General features: G+C 42.6%; 1 protein-coding gene across 1 annotated transcript; it reads right to left on the reverse strand.

The window, feature by feature from the left end:
* Positions 1-1,548: 1,548 nt before the first annotated feature.
* LOC102403381 (cytochrome P450 2G1) lies at positions 1,549-14,392 on the reverse strand. Its single transcript, XM_006046064.4, has 9 exons — positions 13,917-14,392; positions 12,939-13,101; positions 11,060-11,209; positions 9,038-9,198; positions 8,611-8,787; positions 5,979-6,120; positions 3,794-3,981; positions 3,524-3,665; positions 1,549-1,932 (listed from the first exon to the last, which is right to left on the reverse strand). The coding sequence occupies exons 1-9, from the start codon at positions 14,094-14,096 to the stop codon at positions 1,751-1,753; spliced, it is 1,485 nt and encodes a 494-aa protein (XP_006046126.3). The 5' UTR covers positions 14,097-14,392; the 3' UTR covers positions 1,549-1,750.
* Between the last annotated feature and the right edge of the window lie 5,822 nt (positions 14,393-20,214).

A 20,214-nucleotide genomic window follows, 5' to 3' on the forward strand; every position in this document is an offset into this window, starting at 1 on the left:
CCACAGTGGTTTCAATGGGTCAAGAGTTCCAAGGCAGTTCAGTGCCCGGGGGCTGGGTGGGTGGCAATGGCAACAGCAGCCCCTCGCCAGATGATTCTGGCCATTCCTTTGGGTAATGCTCTCTTGACCCAGCTGTTTTTTGTTTTTGTTTTTTGCTACTTATATTCTTAGCCTGGCTTTCCAGAATTCACATAGATTTTGTGAGCGAACCAATCATCTTCCAGTAGCCAGCAGACTTTTCTACTTAAAATAGCCAATGACATTTGATGTTGATTAAAAATAGGAACCTTGGCTGTTAGGGGACTTGGGAGTCTCTGGCGGGGGGTGTCATGGTGAGAAGGAAGTTGTAAAGGATGAGCTGTTATCCGTAGAGTGATACTCGAACCCCCTCTTTCTCTCATGCCCTACCTTCAATACAGCAGCAAACGAACTCTCATGTTTTTGTTGTTTAATCTCTCAGTCGTGTCTGACTCTTTGCAACCCCATGGACTGTAGCCCTCCAGGCTCCTCTGTCCATGGGATTCTCCAGGCAAGAACACTGAAGTGTGTTGCTGTGCCCTCCTCCAGGGCATCTTCCTGACCCAGGGATTGAATCTGTGTCTCTTGTGTCTCCTGTGTTGGTAGGTGGATTCTTTATCACTGAGCCATCTGGGAAGCTCCTGCAGTCTGGTGCACCATAAGAAATTCCAAATCTGTCATCTTCCCACCTCCACTGGTTCTACTGCATCTGAGTCAACATTGCTGCTTGTCATAGCTTCCTAGTTGGTCCTTGCTCTTGTCCTTACTCCCTCCCTCAGTTTATTCATTGAATAACAGCTAGCACAAGCCATTTAAAACATGTCAATACATGCCATCCTATGTTCCCCAGCCTTCCCAAAGACCTCCATTGCACTCAAATCCTCACCGAGGCCCCACATAATCTGGCCTTTTAACCCTTTGCCCTCATTTCACTCACTCCTATGCTCTACCTTCCTCCTCTACTCCAGCCATACCTGTCTGCTTGTGGGTTCATCAGCACACACCCAGTCTTTTGCCTTACGGCTCTCCCCTTTTTTAATTGTTCTGCCAGGAACATTCCCTCCTCAGATACCTGAACAGCTTGCTCCTTATGGCCTTGTGAAACCACCCATGCCACCGATTTAAAATTCCAATTCTGGAATTCTTTTTCTTTTCTCCCTTTTTTTGAGAAATTATTTATTTGGCTGCACCAGGTCTTAGTTGCGGCACGCAAGCTCTTAGTTGTAGCTTGTGGGATTTAGTTCCCTGGTCAGAGATTGAACCCAGCTCCCCTGCACTGGGAGCTCAGAGTCTTAGCCATTGGACTACCAGGGAAATCCCTACTTTGCTTTTCTAATGCACCACACCATTTAAAAATTTTATTATGTTTATTCTTCATTATCTACCTTTAGTCATTACCGGGGAAAGGTCAACGGAACAGCATAAAGACATGGACGTCTACAATAAGAATTTGGTACAGATAGAAGCCTAGGTGGAGGTGAACAAATGAACTTAAAATCTGCAAGCTTTTGCCAAAGTCTTGGCCAGGGCATTGCTTTTCTGCTGGATGTAGAAGATACACAGCTCCATATTTTGGGGTGACCCCTGCTGACCTGTGTCCCGTGACAGTGTAATGGTGTCTTCTCTTAGGATTGTTTTGAGAACTGAAGGGGGATGAAGAGGTTGGGTGCGCCTGGACACTTGAGCAAAGCTCTGTTCTCCGACGGTTCCTTCCACGTCCAATAGGAGGCGCTCAGCGAACCATGAAGCAAACCTCGTAGGTCGGAGGGATGTTGCCAAAGCCTGAGACCTTGGGCGTGATGTCGATGTCAGCAGGTGGCACCAGAGAGCGTAGGGAGAAGTTCTGAAGGATGGAGGTGAAGTAGAGGAAGAGTTCCATGCGGGCCATGGCCTCCCCCAGGCAGATGCGCTTTCCTGTGGGCACAGAGAGGGGAGAAAGTGGGTGGGGGAATAGTGGGGAGAAGCGGACCCGCACGGGTTAACAGAAGCATGGAGAGGATTCCGGTCTCACCACCGCTCAGCCTCAGCTGCCTCCTCTGCATCTCTGGGGTCATGATAACACCCACTTTGTAAGGTTATAAAGATGCAGTGGGTTTCTACAGTTAATGCTCTGCTAGGATCTTCCATGTATAGGGGACTGAACACGTGGAAGCTACTTCTCTGATGGCGCAAATTCCAACAGATTCTAAGACAGAACGGTTGTAAAAGGATCCATGCATTTAAAGTCTTTTCATTTCTGATTCTTTTAAAGGTTTAGGAAGTGCCTGCAAGGTGCCAGACACTAGTGAGGGAAAACAAAAACTCACACTTAAATAGTGCTGGATCTACAAAAAATAAGAGGTGTATGTGTATATATATGTGTAACTGATTCACTTTGCTGTACAGCAAATACTAACACTACCTTGTAAATCAACTATACTCCAATACAGATTTTTTTAAAAAAGTGCTGGCTGTTTGTCAATCACTCTTCCAATGCTTTGGAGAGATTAATCTCCATTTTACAGACAGGGAGCTGAAGTAACTCATTCATGGCCCTACTGATGGTGTTTTAAGTGGTGGAGTGTGCTGCACTGATACCAGGTTCAATATAGCTTACACTTAAAATACGATTTTTCAAAGATATTGTGTTATGAGTTAACCAAGCTGCTGATTATTGGGTAAATCTTTCCTGCTACCTGTTTTATACTGTCTGAAAAATAAGAATCTTTTAACATTTTTAAGTGGTTAAAAAATCAGGAGAAAAATAATATTTTGTGACATGTGAAAATTAAAATTCAAGTGTTGATGTGCATAGTTTTTAAAATTTTGCATCCAACACAGACATGCTTTTTTCTTTTTATTGTTTTTTTTTTTTTTTTTTTTTGCCATGCCATGCGGCTTTCAAGATCTTCTATCCCCCACCAGGGATTGAACCTGGCCCCATGCTGTGGAAGCTTGGAGTCCTAACAACTGGATCACCAGGGAATTCTCCAAGATGGCTCAGCAGGTAAAGAAACTGCCTGCGACACAGGTGACATGGGTTCAATCCCTGGGATGGAAAGATCCCCTGGAGGAGGAAATGGAAACCCATTCCAGTATTCCGGCCTGGAAAATTCCACAGACAGATGAGCCTGGTGGGCAACAGCTCATGGGGTTGCAGAGTCAGACACAACTCAGTATCAGCATCATTGTTTATGAATGTCTGTGGGTGCTTTCACAGCACAATGGTGTAGACTGCATAGTTCACACAAAGACCAGCAAAACCTAAAATATTTTATATTTTGGCCCTTACAGAAAGTATGCTGGCCTCTCTTTAGTGCAATTACTTTTCTTATTATCAGAGTCCATGGTCCTGATATTCCATCATTCTGGAATCCTGGGATTCTAGTATTGTATGAGTCTATGAAATAGCACCCAGCTTCCCATTCAAACCTGAATGTCAAATACAGACCAATGATTGGGGGACATATCTAGCGTGTTTCTGCAGAGCTGGTGGGGGTGGGGGACTCAGACCATAGACACCTACCAGAGGAAAAAGGCACAAAGGCTTCATTCTTCTTGAAGTGGCCCTGCTCGTCCAGGAAGTGTTGTGGATAGAAGGCATCTGGGTAGCGGAAGTACTTGGGGTCTTTGAGGACAGAGCCAAGAAGAGGAAAGACGTCGGTGCCCTGGGGTGAAGATGGGCTCAGTTAGGAGAAATCAGCGTTGGAGTATGGAAAATGGTAGGGACCCAGGAGGAGTGGGGTACAGTGGGGTACAGGAGGAGGGAGGGATGAGAACGGAGGTGCAGCTTCACCTTGGGCAGAAGGTAGCCTCGGAAATGAGTGTCCCGGATGACATTATGGGGGACGCCCATGGGCACGATATCTGTGAGTCTCTGGATCTCATGGATCACGGCATCTGTGTAGGGCATCTTGGCCCGGTCATCGACACTTGGGATCCGGTGTGGTCCAATCACCTGGTCAATCTCTTCGTGGATCTTGGCTGGAAAAAACAGAACACACAGCAGACAAAGACGCAGGAGGTATTTCTGGAGGCCAGGATTGGGTCATAGGTTTGTGTCTTCAGCTCCATATGTATTTGGACTGTCTCTTTATTCTTAATTCCTGACACATTGGTGGGGCTGATAAACACTCTTTCCAGTAGTCACATACGGATGTGAGAGTTGGACCATAAAGAAGGCTTAGTGCCAAAGAATTGATGCTTTTGAATTGTGGTGCTGAAGACTCTTGAGAGTCCCTTGGACAGCAAGAAGATCAAACCAGTCATTCCTAAAGGAGACCAACCCTGCATATTCATTGGAAGAACTGATGCTGAAGCTCTGATACTTTGGCCACCTGATGCAAAGAGCTGATTCATTGGAAAAGACCCTGATGCTGGGAAAGACTGAAGGCAGGAGAAGGGGGCAACAGAGGATGAGATGGTTGGATTGCATCACTGACTCAATGATGAATTTGAGTAAACTCTGGAAAGACGTATCTGGAGATACTGAAGGACAGAGAAACCTGGTGCGCTGCAGTCCATGGGGTTGCAAAGAGTCAGACACGACTTAGTGACTGAAAAACAACAACAATTCATAAAGCCCATGGAGTTGTAAATTGCACATGTAATCCAGTATGCAAGTAATTGAGGTATCCATTAGATATTGGATGATTTAGATTAGTAAAAGACAACTCAGACAATGAAGGAGAAACTAGATGAGTCTGAATGGAAATGTTAGTCTCTCCCATTTTCTGTAGCAAGAGAAATCTGTTTGTTTTGAATTACATTAGAAGGTGTGCTCAGGTCCTCACTTGTGTCCAACTCTTTGTGACCCTGTGGACTATATAGTCTGCCAGGCTCCTCTGTCCATGGGATTCTCCAGCCAAGAATACTAAGGTGGGTTGCCATTCCCTCCTCCAGGGGATCTTCCTGACTCAGGGATCGAACTTGCATCTCCTGCATTGCAGGCAGATTCTTTACTGCTGATTCACTGGGGAAGCCACATTAAAAGGGACAGGGGCCAAAACTGGGAATTTTCCTTTGGTAGTAAATGAGTTCTCACTACTGGAGTTACCCAACAAGACCAGATTACAGTTTACTGGGGATGGATTCTATTTGATTCTGCCACTACAGTTGGCCAAATAATGGCCATCAAAGATACTACCTCCTAATCCCTGGAACCTGGGGATGTTACCTTACATGACCAAGGACTCCTGGCAGATATAATTAACTTAAGGGTTTTGAGATGGGGAGATTATTCTGAATAATCCATATTGGCTCTAAAAGTAACCACAAGTGTTTGTATAAGAAGGAGGCAGAAAGGTCAGAGTCAGAGAAGGAGATGTGACAATGGATACAAAGAGAGATTTGAAGATGCAATGCTGCTGGCTTTGGAAATGGAGCCCAGGGATGCAAGAAATACATTTCTAAAGGTTGGAAAAGGCAAGGAGTCAGATCAACCCTGGTTTGACCCGGTGAAAGCCTATTTGAACTTCTGAAGTCCAGAACTGTAAGATAATAGATTATTGTGGCTTTAAGCTACTAAGTTTCTCATAACTCACCACATAAGAAACTATCTTGTTGTTGTAATTCAGTCACTAAGTCGTGTCTGACTCTTTGTGACCTCATGGACTATAACACGCCAGGCTTCCCTGTCCTTCACCGTCTCCCAGAGTTTGCTCAGATTTGTGTCCATTGTGTCAGTGATGCTATCTATAACCATCTCATCCTCTGCCGCCCCCTTCTCTTTTTGCCTTCTATCTTTCCCAGCATCAGGGTCTTTGCATCAGGTGGCCAAAGTATTGGATAAGACACCATGACAGGCACCAAGCAGAAGATGAAATTAAATGACTTTCCAAGCCGGAGATTCTAAGATTCCACATCTTGAGGTTCTAAAGTGTGAAGAGTTGAAAGCTGTGGGATTCTAAAGTTTCAGGATGATGTCTTCTTTCCTGTGGGGAATGAGGTCTGCCAGGTAAGTGGCCCAGGTGGACACTCACCTTCCACCTCAGGATGCTTCATCATGAGCAGCAGTCCATAGCGGAGTGTAGAGCTCACTGTCTCAGTGCCAGCGAAAAAGAGGTTGAGGGTTGTCAGGACCAAATTCTTGAGGTTGAATTCTGTGTGGGGGTTGTTTTTATCCTGAAAATGAGAGAGATGATAAATAGACTCACCATCTTCTGCCTTCATCTCGTTTTCTCCCTGTGTATAAGGTAGGGCTTTGTGAAAGCACAACAGATGGGTGACCCAGGTGAGTATCTGGGAGAGGAAACAGTCAGAGCAAAGGTCCTGAGCCAGAGGTGTGTCTGGTGAGGAACGACAAAGAGGAGGCCAGTGTAGCTGTCAGGATAGCTGGAGTGTAGTGAACAATGGGGAGAATGAGGGAGAGGGAAGTGGAGATTGCCTTGTCAGATTTGAAAGTTCTAAGACATTAGGGTACATGATTTCAAACTGCTGAAGGACTTCCCTGGTGGTCCAGTGGTGAGGAATCTGCCTTGCAATTCAGGGGTTGCAGGTTTATCCCTGGTCGGGGAAGTAAGATCCCAAGTGCCTTGGAGCTACTGAGCTCTCGTGCACATGCTGCAGTTAAGACCCAACACAGCCAAACCAATGAATAAAAAATAAATAAAGGTCAAATTTCAATCAAATATCTGTCCAAAAAAAAAAAAAAAACACACAAAACCTGCTGAGTACAGAGGGTCTACAGTAGAAAAATAGAAATTTGTAACTTTATAAAATCCTAAGAATCCATGATGCAGAGTTACTAAGCTTCTAAATCGCCATATCTCTAAGACTTTATTTAAAAATTTTTGAAAAAAAATTTTTTCACCATTGAGGATAATGTTTTCTGTGGGTTTGTCATATATAGCTTTTATTATGTTGAGGTATATTCCTTCTATTCCTGCTTTCTGGAGGGTTTTTATCATAAATGGATGTTGAATTTTGTCAAAGGCTTTCTCTGCATCTATTAAGATAATCATATGGTTTTTATTTTTCAATTTGTTAATGTGGTGTATTACATTGATTGATTTGCAGATATTGAAAAATCCTTTCATCCCTGGGATAAAGCCCACTTGGTCATGATGTATGATCTTTTTAATATGTTGTTGGATTCTGTTTGCTAGAATTTTGTTAAGGATTTTTGCATCTATGTTCATCAGTGATATTGGCCTGTAGTTTTCTTTTTTTGTGGCATCTTTGTCAGGTTTTGGTATTAGGGTGATGGTGGCCTCATAGAATGAGTTTGAAAGTTTACCTTCCTCTGCAATTTTCTGGAAGAGTTTGAGCAGAATAGGTGTTAGCTCTTCTCTATATTTTTGGTAGAATTCATCCATGAAGCCATCTGGTCCTGGGCTTTTGTTTGCTGAAAGATTTCTGATTACAGTTTCAATTTCCATGCTTGTGATGTGTCTGTTAAGATTTTCCATTTCTTCCTGGTTCAGTTTTGGAAAGTTGTACTTTTCTAAGAATTTGTCCAGTTCTTCCAAGTTGTCCATTTTATTAGCATATAATTGCTGATAGTAGTCTCTTATGATCCTTTGTATTTCTGTGTTGTCTGTTGTAATCTCTCTATTTTCATTTCTAATTTTGTTGATTTGATTTTTCTCCCTTTGTTTCTTGATGAGTCTGGCTAATGGTTTGACAATTTTATTTAACTTCTCAAAGAACCAGCTTTTAGCTTTGTTGATTTTTGCTATGGTCTCTTTTGTTTCTTTTGCATTTATTTCTGCCTTAATTTTTATGATTTCTTTCCTTCTACTAACCTGGGGTTCTTCATTTCTCCCTTTTCTAGTTGCTTTAGATGTAGAGTTAGGTTATTTATTTGACTTTTTTCTTGTTTCTTGAGGTAAGCCTGTATTGCTATGAACCTTCCCCTTAGCACTGCTTTTACAGTGTCCCATAGGTTTTGGGTTGTTGTGTTTTCATTTTCATTCATTTCTATGCATATTTTGATTTCTTTTGTGCTTTGTTGGTTATTCAGCAGTGTGTTGTTCAGCCTCCATATTTGGAATTTTAATAGTTTTTCTCCTGTAATTGAGATCTAATCTTACTGCATTGTGGTCAGAAAAGATGCTTGGAATGATTTCAATTTTTTTTAATTTACCAAGGCTAGATTTATGGCTCAGAATGTGATCTATCCTGGAGAAGGTTCCATGTACACTTCAGAAAAAGGTGAAAATTGATTTCTTAGCCACACCACTTGGCATATGGAATCTTAGTTCCCCAACCAGGGGTAGAAACCACACCCCCTGCATTGGAAGCTGGGAAGACATTAAACTTTTAATTTTAAAGTTTAAACTCCAAAGCTTAGACTTTAAATGTTTCAGCTCGGCAAATTCTAAGACTCTAAAAATGCATTCTACTTTTCTGTATTTGCAAGTTTCTGGTGTATCGGATTAGAAAGGTGTACGATTTTAAGTTTCCATGTTCTTAGAAGTTTTAGCTTCAAAGTTTGTGTAAGAGTTTATACCTTAACAGTTTCTATATCTCATCTATAAATGAGTCAACCTGGTGAAACAATGCTTGGCCCTTGACATACTGTCACCAATATGTTTACAGATGAGTCTAAAGTTGTAGGCGCTAAGGATTGGGGAGATGAGAGGAAAGGACTGGGGGCACAGGAAGAGGCACCTGGTGCATCTTGATGAGGAAGCAATCAATGAAGTCCCGAGGGTTCTGGGAGTCAAGCGATGCTTCGTTGATCTTGACCTTGGAGGCAATGAAGTCCTTGAGCTCCTCTATCAAGTAGTAGATGCGATTGTGTCTTCCTGGCAAATATTGCATGATTCCAGAATACATGTCATATAACTGTGGGGAATAAGCAAAGGATGTTTGTTAGCAATGTGCACCAGAGGCCAGCCTGGGCTGAGTCTGGAATCCAACAGCTGGGCTTAGCATCCAGCACGGGGTCTGAGAATGCATGAGGCTATTTGCTTCTTGGAGACCCAGGGCATCTTGATTCTTGCCTCCCAAGATTGTGGGGAGGAGTTAGTGAGGAAAAGGCAGGGGCTTAGTTAACAGAGGTTGGGGGGTGGACAGAGATGTGACTGATGGGCACCTGGGCCCAGGATGTGCTCATTTCTATGAAACTCTGGTTGATCATTTGCAGCAACTTCAGGAACTGCTTGTCCTCATAGTCAAAGCGGCTTCCAAAGACGACGGAACTGATGACGTTGGAGACAGTGCGGCTCAGGAAGAAAGTAGGTTCGATGCGAGCCCCTGAATAATGGAAGTTGGAGGCCATGAGTAGGAACATGGAATGTGACATCAGGTTGATTTAATAAGCACCTGAGGGACTTCCCTGGTGGTCCAGTGGCTGAGACTCCACGCTCCCAGTGCAGGGGGCCTGAGTTCAATTCCTGGTTTGGGAACTGGATCCCACATGCTGCCACTAAAGATCCTGTGTGCTTCAGCTAAGACCCGGTGCAGCCAAATAAATACATAAAAATATGTGAAGATTAAAAAAATAGCCACCTCATCGGCTCATGAAAATTCAATGTTAATTATCCATGTAAAATACTTAGCACAGTGCCTGACATGTAATAAACATGTGAGAGATGCTGGTGGAGCTGAATCCTTATTTTTTGTTATTAGAAGTTAATTGTATTAGAAGTTAATTGGGACTTCCCTTGTGGTACAGTGGATAAGAATCTGCCTACCAGTGCAGGGGACACAGGTTCGATCCCTGGTCTGGGAAGATTCCATGTGCTGAGGAGCCACTAAGCCAGAGCACCACAACTACTGAGCCTGAGTGCTCTAGCGCCTGAGAGCTGCAACCACTGATCCTGTGCGCTGCAACTACTGAAGCCCGCTCGTCAAGAGCCTGTGCTCTGCAATGAGAAGCCTGCACACCACAACAAAGAGTGATCCCTGCTCGCTGCAACTAGAGACAGCCTGCACAGAAATGAAGAACCAGTGCAGCCAAAAATATTCAAAAAAGAAGAAAAAAAAGAAGCTAACTGTCCTGGAGAGTCACAGACTTTGGAAAGAAGTGGAGGTAAGGGGTGCATTAAAAAATAGAAAAGAATGGCTAGATTCGGTCTATCTCTACCAATGATTCCATCTGCACTATTTAAAATAAAATTCTTCCCCTGGTCTCAGCTGCACCATCTATAAAACGAGATGCTGGTCAGGCCAGTGGATATGGGAACAATTTCCCTAAAGCAATGTATATAATCACAGTTAGCTTTGCAAATAATTTCTAGGGGTACCTGAGTATACAGAGTCTTTATGCAGACCATTTGGCATCCATGGAGCCCAAGGGAGGAGTCTAATGTAGAGAAATTTGTCTCTGTTTTTAATCTATTCATCTCTGTATTTCTCAGCCTCTGTGTTTTTTTTTTTCATTAGACCCCAGACATTCCAGATCTTATTTTTGGGTGCATCATGGATCTCTTTAAAAATGTAATGAAATGGTGTAATATTTCAGATTCCCAAGTTGAAAAAGTTTTAAAAATCTTTCACAACAATGTAAATATATGTAACACAACTGAACTGTACACTTAGAACAGTTTGTTGTTGTTGAGTCACCAGTCATGTCCCACTTTTTGGGACCCCATGGACTGCAGCACACCAGGCCTTCCTGTCCCTCATCATCTCCTGGACTTGGCCCACGTTCATGTCCATTGCATTGGTGATGCCATGCAACCATTTCATCCTCTCATGCCCTCAGAAATAGTTAGAGTGGCAAATTTTTGCATTATATGGTTTTTACCCAAATTACGTGTTTTTGTATGTGCATGTGTGAATGTATACCTCGTTATATAAATTTAAACCTACCGCCACAAAAAGGCATAAACTCATATTGCCAAAGTCTGTACAGGATACGAAGAGCTCAAAAACTCCTTAAGATCCACTGACTCAAGTCTCTGGACAAGGGATCTCTAAGGGTCTTTCATGTTAACTTTTAACATGGAATCTGGCTAGAAATCTCAGTAAATCTTTCATCTTCTTCATCCTTTCCCATTCCCAAACTTTCTCCCACTAAAGTCCATCTTCTCATGACTGAGCTGTCTACACACAACCCCGCACCCCCCCAACCAAATCCCCTTGTAGCCCTCCCGACCAGTGTCACATATACCTTTGGTCTTGCGTAATTCCACTAGTAGGAAGCCAGCCTCCTCCTGGATCCGCTCCTCAATGCTCCTCTTTCCCATCCCGAAGTCCCGAAGAATGGTCAGGGAGAAGCGTCGGAGGATCCTCCATCGTTCTCCGTTAGCCAGAGCTACACCTGCCGGGATTTCAGGTCAGGCTCCTGTCTCCCCTCTTGTTTGTGCCCAGCTCTGTGCTGGACTGGGAGAGTGCCAGGATATGACAGCTGTAAACTTTCCCCTTGGGGATGCCTCTTTCAACCTTCCAGGCTTAATGGGGAAACTAAAGTTCCCTCCCTACTGGACTCCCCAAAACAGCCCAGGACTGAGATGAAGGAAAAGAAATCAGGCTAATAATGACTGTGGGAGATTAAGGAGAGTTTCTTACAGGCTAGAGACCTGGAACTGGATAAATGCATATAATGGATGGATGCCTAGGAATATGGGGGGAGATATAGATAGAATGGGCTTCCCTGGTGGCCCAGTGGTAAAGAATCTGCGTGCAATGCAGGAGCTCGGGAGATGCGAATTCTGTCCCTGGGTCAGAAAGATCCCCTAGAGGACAGCATGGCAACACATTCCAGTATTCTTGCCTGGAGAATCCCATGGACAGAGGAGCCTGGTGGGCTAGGGTCCATAGGATTGCAAAGAGCTGGACATGACTGAAGCAATTTAGTATACAAGCATAGATAGAATGTCATATAGAGTACGTTGGAATGGGGAGACTTCTTCTATATTCTATGTTCTACTTGTATTCTCTAGACATACCTGTAAGTGTTCACAGAAGATCATATCTGTACACTAATATACCCACACAAAAGGAGTTACCATGTAGTAAACAGTATTTAGAAGTTCCCGGATGTGCATGCATCAGTGAATTAATGTTTGGAAATTTGATGAAATGATTTTGATAGATTACTGAATGGAAGGAAGTGTTTGTGACTGGTATGACTGACGAATGGATGGATTAAAGACTTCTGGATGGGTAAAGGGCTAATGGATGGATGGTTGGAGATGTATGGCTAAATGGTTGGAAGGATGTATGGATGACTGAATGATTAATAGGTGGATGAATGATGGAAGGAAAAATGAATGGATAGATGACATGAGACTATATGGGTAAATGAGAAGTTAATTAATAGATGATGTACAGATCAATTTGTTGGAAAGATACTGATATTTGTATAGAAAGTCTAATGGATATTTTTGGTGGCTGCATGGGTCAATGGAAAAATGGATGGATGGAAGGAAAGGCATAGGGATAGGTGGGTGAGTGAAAGTATCAAAAAATGGTGTGAGGCTGCTTGGAATTGAATGATGTGGGCAGTGCATGAGATATGTGTGCATGCTAAGTTGCTTCAGTTGTGTCTGACTCTTTGTAATCCTACGGACGGTAGCCTGCCAGGCTCCTCTGTCCATGGATTCTCCAGGCAAGAATTCTGGAATTCTGCCTCCAGGCCATTAGAGATTGATGTGTAGGGAACATTAAAAAGATATCTGTGGAGGATGCAGAGACCTATGGGTTGGGTCTGTGTGTGTATATAGGAAGATAAACAGTAAGCCTGGCTATGAGAGCTTAGTGAATTACAAGAGTGCCACTCCTCCATCAAAAATAATAACACAAGTAACACAGACGATCCTCTAGAGTCAGACGGTTTGGGTTCAAAGTAAAATGATTCTACCACTGACTGTTACTACTAACGTTTCTCATTCTCAAATTCTTCATTTGCAAAATTAGGAAGACATTAATAGCTCTCAGAGAATTCACATCAGTAATTCGTTTAGAGTACTTATCAAAGAACCTGGGACATAGAAGTACATTACACTTTGTGATTACATTTTGCTTTTATTTTTGTTGCTGTTACCTACCATGACCTTGGAAGTTTCGCTCTACTGAAGCCAGTTCTCCACGGCCACTGAACTCATCTGCTCGGTCTACCAGGGCCTCCTTCACTGCTTCATGTCCACATAAAACAACCACTGGCCGGGGCCCCATGTACACGGTGAAGACTGGACCGTATTTCTCCTTGAGCTGAGTGAAGGAAGACATAAGAGGAGGGGGCTGAGTGTAGCATCAAGTAACAACCGGTCAAGGATTTTAGGAGATGGCGATCTCAAGGAGCATGGGAATAACAGATAAAATTGAGTCCTGGGCTTGGAAAGACTGCTGATAAAGAAACACAGAAGTCTTGGCTTCTGTGATCCTGGGCAAGATCCCCCAATGCTGCTACAAGCCTTGGTTTCTGCATCTGTAAAACGGTGGACCTAGATGAGATGGAATTCCAAGATACATGTGTCTCGCTGTGAACTGCTAACTTTCTAGAATCCTAAGATTTCATGATACCGAGTCAAAGTTTGAAGACCAACAGAGTGCAAGAGTTCTTGTATCTAAGGATAGAAGGTAACTGGTTTATTCCAGGCACTGCCCTGGAGGCCCCGTGGTTAAGACTTTACCTTCCAATGCAAGGGGTGGGGGTTTGATCCCTGTTCAGGGAACTAGGATCCCACATGCCTTGTGGCCAGAAAACCAAAACAGAAAAACAGAATCAATATTATAATAAATTCAACAATGACTTTAAAAATGGTCCACATTAAAAAAAAATCTTTAACAAGTAGTGCAATGCAACATATTTTTCTTTTTAAAGAAGAAGGTACTGTTATTCCAAAGTCCTGAAGGTCTTAAGTTTCAATGTGCTAGGAGTCTGTGTTTACAAGAGTTTAAGATTCTGGAATTCCAGAAATCTACAGTTATGTTTCCAAGAGCCTTTGTTATAGAATTCAGAAATGTCTACACTATCTATCTATAGAATTAGTTGCTTCCAGCTGTGCGAAAGTAGACAGACTCACCTTCATGAAAGACTGAAAAGTGGCATCAGTACGAACTTGCAACACGTTCCCTAGGAAAGGTATTGGTGTGGGACCAGGCGGCAGCTTTCCCCCTTTGCTCATCCGTTTCCAGGCGATGAGGATGAGAAGACAAGACAAACAGAGTGCCAGAAAGATGGTGAAGGCCCCTCCCAGCTCCATGGTGCCAGGTTGAAGGATTGCACCCAGGGCACCAGATCCTACCTAAATACCTTCTGGGAAATCAACTGTGTAGAAATCTGAACACCCTGGGATTCAAGTTTTCCGGGTACAGATGTCATGAGGGAAGAGATTGCTTTATCTGGGGGGGTGGTTATATAATCTATAATCTCCCACCTGTAAAAAGGTGGATCGAATTCACCCAGGGGAATCTACTGGGGACATTCCCCTTTCTTCATATTTCCAGTCTCTCAGTTCTCTCTCAGCTCAGCTTTAAGCTTGTCTTGGTAGGACATGAGAAGCAGTTGAACATCATTTTTAAGGCTATTTCATTTAGGGATCATACAATCTGAGTTCCATCTTTTCTTCATTAGGTGAGTCACATAACTCTCTTGGGCTCAGTTTCCCTATCTGTCAAATAGGGTAAGCATACGGTTTTAGAAAGTCTTGATAAAAAACAGAGATGGCTCCTCTCTCTGTGTGCTTAGTCACTCAGTTGTGTCCAACTCTGCCACCCCATGGACTGTAGCCCACCAGGCTCCTCTGTCCATGGGGATTCTCCAGGCAAGAATATTGGAGTGTGTTGCCATGCCCTCCTCCAGGGAATCTTCCCAATCCAAGGACCGAACCTAGGTCTTCCACATTGCAGCAGATTCTTTACCATCTGAGCCACCAGGGAAGCCCCCTCTCTCTTTGCTAGACCCTAATTAATTTTTTTTTTTTAAAGAGAGATTGAAGCAGCAGGCCAATATTGGCTGATTAACTGTTCTGAAGTCTTTAGTTTTGTTCTGGCATCTTTGTCCCAAAAGCTGAATCTACCATCAGATCCCACAGTGGCAAGGGTGCCATGGGCAGGATGGAACGCAATTCCATTAACCGCATAGATGTCCAACGCAGCTGAAGAGCTAAAACCCAGGAATAAGATGTAGTGTCTGGAGACCTGTGGGTTGTCTGGAGTTTTCTCTCCATTCTGCCTCGTCTCTGTACGAACTTGGGCCCCAGCTTTCAGTAGGTTGTCAGCCCTGGATGTGGATTTCAACCTCTGGAGAAAACGATGTCGTTCTTTGGCAGGCAGGAGCCCGGTGGTCGCAGTGACTGTCCGTCTCCATTCCACTGCCGGTTACAGGTTTCGTCTGTACCTCTGCTGCTGCTGCTAAGTCACTTCAGTCGTGTCCGACTCTGTGCGACCCCATAGATGGCAGCCCACTAGGCTCCCCCGTCCCTGGGATTCTCCAGGCAAGAACACTGGAATGGGTTGCCATTTCCTTCTCCAATGCATGAAAGTGAGAAGGGAAAGTGAAGTCGCTCAGTTGTGTCCGACTCTTAGCGACCCCATGGACTGCAGCCCACCAGGCTCCTCTGTCCATGGGATTTTCCAGGCAAGAGTACTGGAGTGGGGTGCCATCACCTTCTCCGTCTGTACCTCTAAGGAGATTCAAATCATTATAGACGTCCTTAGATTCACATGGGCGCCTGCCAGGTATCTGCAGTGCTTCATCCCACAGTGTATGTATTGGAGAACGTTGGAAAACATTTGGCGAGCCTGTACTGTATTTTGTAATAAACATTTTGAAGATTGTCTCCTTAAAAAAAAAAAAAAAGAGAGAGAGAAAGATGAAGATTTAGAACCGTAAGAGAAACAACTCAGTTGAAAGGGTTTAATTCAACAACTTCTACTGTTTTTACTCAAGATAATATTAAATAATAATAACCAAAGTTTACCTGTGTTACTTTATCAGAACTTTATTGGGGTGTGTGTGTGTGTGTGTGTATTCCTTTTCCAAGTTTGAGATGTAGGAACCACCTCTGAGCCCCAGTCTCATCATCTCTAGAGACATGACTGAGTGATTGCTCTTTGTAATACTCTACATAATGATTTTCCATCCTTTTTTGCACCAAATATTTGTAAACCTTCTTTACTGACCTGAAACAAAATTCCTGGGAATTTTAGTCTACCTACACATGTTATTAAACACAACTCAAAAGCCCTTCTCCTGTGTGTTGATTCTCAGGCTTGGGAATTGAATCTCCTAGGAAGCCTGTAGACTTGGATTAAGGCTTGGCCGTCTAGGCTGAGGTGTCCTGTGATCACAATGGTAGGAACTCTGGGAAAACTGAGCGATTCACACAGCACCACCTTCTCCATCTTGGATCTGCTGCTAGAATGGCTTTCATGGAATAAGAGTAAGCTCTAGGCTGCTTCTTTCAACTCTCACATCTTTTGCCTCTTTTTTCCATTCTGACCACCTCCCAATGCACACATTTATACTCATTCAGGATTAGATACTAAAAAAAAAAAAAAAATTATTTGGCTGCACTGGGTCTTATTTGCAGCAAGAGCTGCAGGATCTTTAGTTGCAGCATGTGGGATCTAGTCTCCTGGCCAGGGTCAAACCCAGAACCCCTGCACTGGGAACATGGAGTCTTAACCACTGGACCACCAGGGAAGTCCCTAGACTCTTAATCATCTGTAATGGTGACGGTTGTGAGTTTGGTCCTCCCCTTCAGACAGGTTGGAGAGAGAAAGTATTATTCTGGCTTCAGCAGAAGGGAGGATAGCTAGAATTGTGTTTTTTTTTTTTTTTTTTTTTTTTTCCCTAGGGAGGCAAGATGAATGAGTCTGGGAGATCTTTGTGCACAGTCTAAGAAGACTCATTATAAAAGGTGTTTTATACCGTGAAGGGTGAGCTAAAGACTGAGTTGCAAGACTGAGCTAAATGGCTTCTCCAAGCTGTCATTTTTTTAAGATTCTGTGGTTCTCCAAATCTGTAATGTTTGAGGATTCCAGAATTCTATAATTTTAAATTTTCAATCTGAGCCGCCTCAGATGGTAAAGAATCTGCCTGCAATGCAGGAGATCCAGGTTCAATCCCTGGGTCAGAAAGATCCCGTGGAGGAAACGGCAACCCACTCCATTATTCTTGCCTGGAGAATCCCATGGACAGAGAAGCCTGGCGGGCTATACAGTCCGTGGGGTTGCAAAGAGTCAGATATGATGAGTGACTAATACACACAAGTTTTCAGTGCTCTATGGATTCTTCCAGTGGAGAGTGGGGATCAGCATTAAGAAAGTTGGGAGCTATGGGGAGAAGGGCAGAATGTCCTTTCAGTTCAGTTCAGTCACTCAGTCATGCCTGACTCTGTGATCCCATGGACTGCAGCATGCCAGGCTTCCCTGTCCTTCACCATCTCACGGAGCTTGCTCAAACTCATGTTCATTGAGTCAGTGGTGCCATCCAACCACCTCATCCTCTGTCGTCCCCTTCTCCTGCCTTCAGTCTTTTACCTCCTCCTAGATGTTTTTAGTGGGAATAGGAAGGTACAGCCAGTAGTGCATAGCTGTTTCTCCCAGTTCCAAAACCAAACCAACCAACCAAACAAACAAAACCAAAACCCCTCCAAACTTAAGGGAACCAAAATCTAGGGACTGAGTTTGATATAGGGGTCATTCTTCTATTGAAGAGTGAAAAGGACAGTGAATGGGGCCTCTGAATTTCTTCCCTTCCACCGAGAAAAATTATCCAAAACATGGAAATTTAAAAAAAGTAATTATGGGTCTTTTTCATTTTCTTACAGGTCTATTTAAAGATAATCTCATTTCAAAATAGGATGTCATTTTGTTTACATAGTTGATCGAAGTCTAAGCATTTTACTGTTCTACAAAACTGTTAACTCATGATGACTATCTTTTTCTGTTTGTTAGAGAAGGTGACATTTCCCCCAGATTTTAAAAAATGCAATAAAATTAGACATTAGCTAGTTTTGTAGTTAACTCAGTATTTCTTTCCCATCTTTTTGGACTATAAAAATCCTAGTGTTTCATTTGTCTTGGGGACTAGCTTTCTTTTTTTTTTTTTTTTAACATATAATACATTTTATTAAAATAATTAATAGAGAAACAAATTTTATGATATCAATAAATGCTAACACAACATTGGGTATTATTCAGCATTATTTTAAAAATAGGTAGAATGTTCAAAACAAAACTCTTAAAAATGCAAAAAAGAAGAAAAACACAGAAAAGCCTCACTTTCACCTGTATTCCCCCAGACAACTGTTTTTTTATCCTTCCAGTGTGACATTATGCAAATATAAGCAAATATGGTTATTCTCATTCTCCTTACATAAAATTCATTATATATTTTTACAAAATTTATATTTATATATACACACACACATATTGTTCTTCACCTTGCATTTTTCATTTAATAATATGTCTTGGGGATATTAATATTGCCATTTCAATAAGGAAATCTTCCTTACTTTTCATTATATCTGCATACTATATCTGCATACTATACTGTGTAGATATATAGTCTATTAAACCAGTTCTCTGTTGGTAGGCAGTTTTGTTTTCTATTTTTTACTGTTGCAAACAATGCCAAACATTTGCAAAGCATGTATGTAAGTGTATCTGTGGGATATGCATGCATGCTTGGTTGCTCAGTCGTACCCGACTCTTTGTGACGCCATGAACAGTAGCCCGTCAGGTTCCTCTGTCCATGGAATTTTGCAGGCAAGAATACTGGAGTGGGTGGCCATTTCCTTCTCTAGATGGACTAGCTTTCTTTACACCTAGTTCCCTCATTAATGAATTAAATAATCTTGACACATGTGCAGCACATATTTTGAGAACTAGGTTTTTAATCATTTTGAGAATCATCTTTTAAAAATTTCCCTCCTCTTCTTTCTTTTCTAACTCCCTTCACCTTTCCGCCCCCCTTCCATGCCCCTTCTCTTCTCTCCTCATCTGTTTCTCTCTATATTCCCTTTCTCTCTCTTCCCCTCACTTCCCTCTTTCAAAGATTCTCCCTTCAATGTCTTCCTTTTTTCTTCCTTCATCTCTCCCTCTCATCTCCCCCTACCACTACTTTTCTTTTTCCTCTCTCCTCCTTCCTTCTTTATCCTCTCCTTTCTTCCATAGGGATAGAAGAATCTTCTTAGTGGTTACGCTAAGATAGAGTTATGCTACTATCAAATGGCATAACGTGCATGAGTGGAATACCAGAGGAAGAAGAAAGAGATGGTGGGACAGTGGAAATATTAGTAGAAATAATGGCTGAAAAGGATTCTTCAAAGTAGTGGGCTGTTTCCCCACCCAGTTATTTGTGTCATGTGGGAAGTCCCAGTAATGGTGCCTAAAGTCCGATGGGCAGGAGGCAGATCTGGGTCCTGAAGCTAATAAACTAGAGAGAGGATTTCAAAATGGCACTTGCCAGCACCCTAGATCATACAGTACTTGTGACCAGAGGGGGAGTATCCTGCTGGGATGCATAGGTTGTCTCCCACAAAAGACCACTTTTCCAAGGTTGGGAAATATAACCTACCTACCAAGTACATTGAAATAAAAAACAGCATGTTAGGCAAAATGAGGTGAGAGAGGAATATACTCCAAATGAAGAAACAAGATAAAATCCTAGAAGAACTAAGTGAAGCAGAGATAAGTAATCTACCAATGAAGTGTTTATGTCAATGATGATAAAGGTGGTCAAAGAACTCAAGAGAAGACTAGATGAACAGAGTGAGAAGCTAGAAATTTTTAACAGAATTAGGAAATATTTAAAAAGCCAAACAGAGCTGAATAGTGCAATAACTGAAGTTAAAAATTCACTAAAAGGAGTCAACAGTAGACTATGATACAGAGGAACAGATCAGCAAATTGGAAGACAGAGGAGTGGAAATCACTGAAGCTGAACAGAAAAAATAATTTTAAAAATTGAGGACAGTTTAAGAGACCTCTAGGACAACATCAAGTGTACTAATATTTGCATTATAAGGGTCCCAGAAGAAATGAGTGAGAAAGGGGCAGAGAACATATTTGAGGACAGAAAATTTCCTAACCTGGATAAGGAAACAGATATCCAGATCCAGGAAACACAGAGAATCCTAAACAGGATTAACCCAGATAGGACCACAACAAGACACATTCTAATTAAAATGGTAAAAATTAAAAACAAAGATAGAATATTAAAAGCAGCAAAGGAAAAGCAACAAATTACAAGGAACTCTTGTAAAGCTATCAGCTGACTTTTTGGCAGAAAGCCTGCAGGACAGAAGGGAGAGGCATGATATATTTAAAGTGATGAAAAGGAAAAACCTACAGCCGAGAATACTCCGCCCA

Source organism: Bubalus bubalis, chromosome 18 (genome assembly GCF_019923935.1).
Source record: "Bubalus bubalis isolate 160015118507 breed Murrah chromosome 18, NDDB_SH_1, whole genome shotgun sequence".
Taxonomy (NCBI): domain Eukaryota; kingdom Metazoa; phylum Chordata; class Mammalia; order Artiodactyla; family Bovidae; genus Bubalus; species Bubalus bubalis.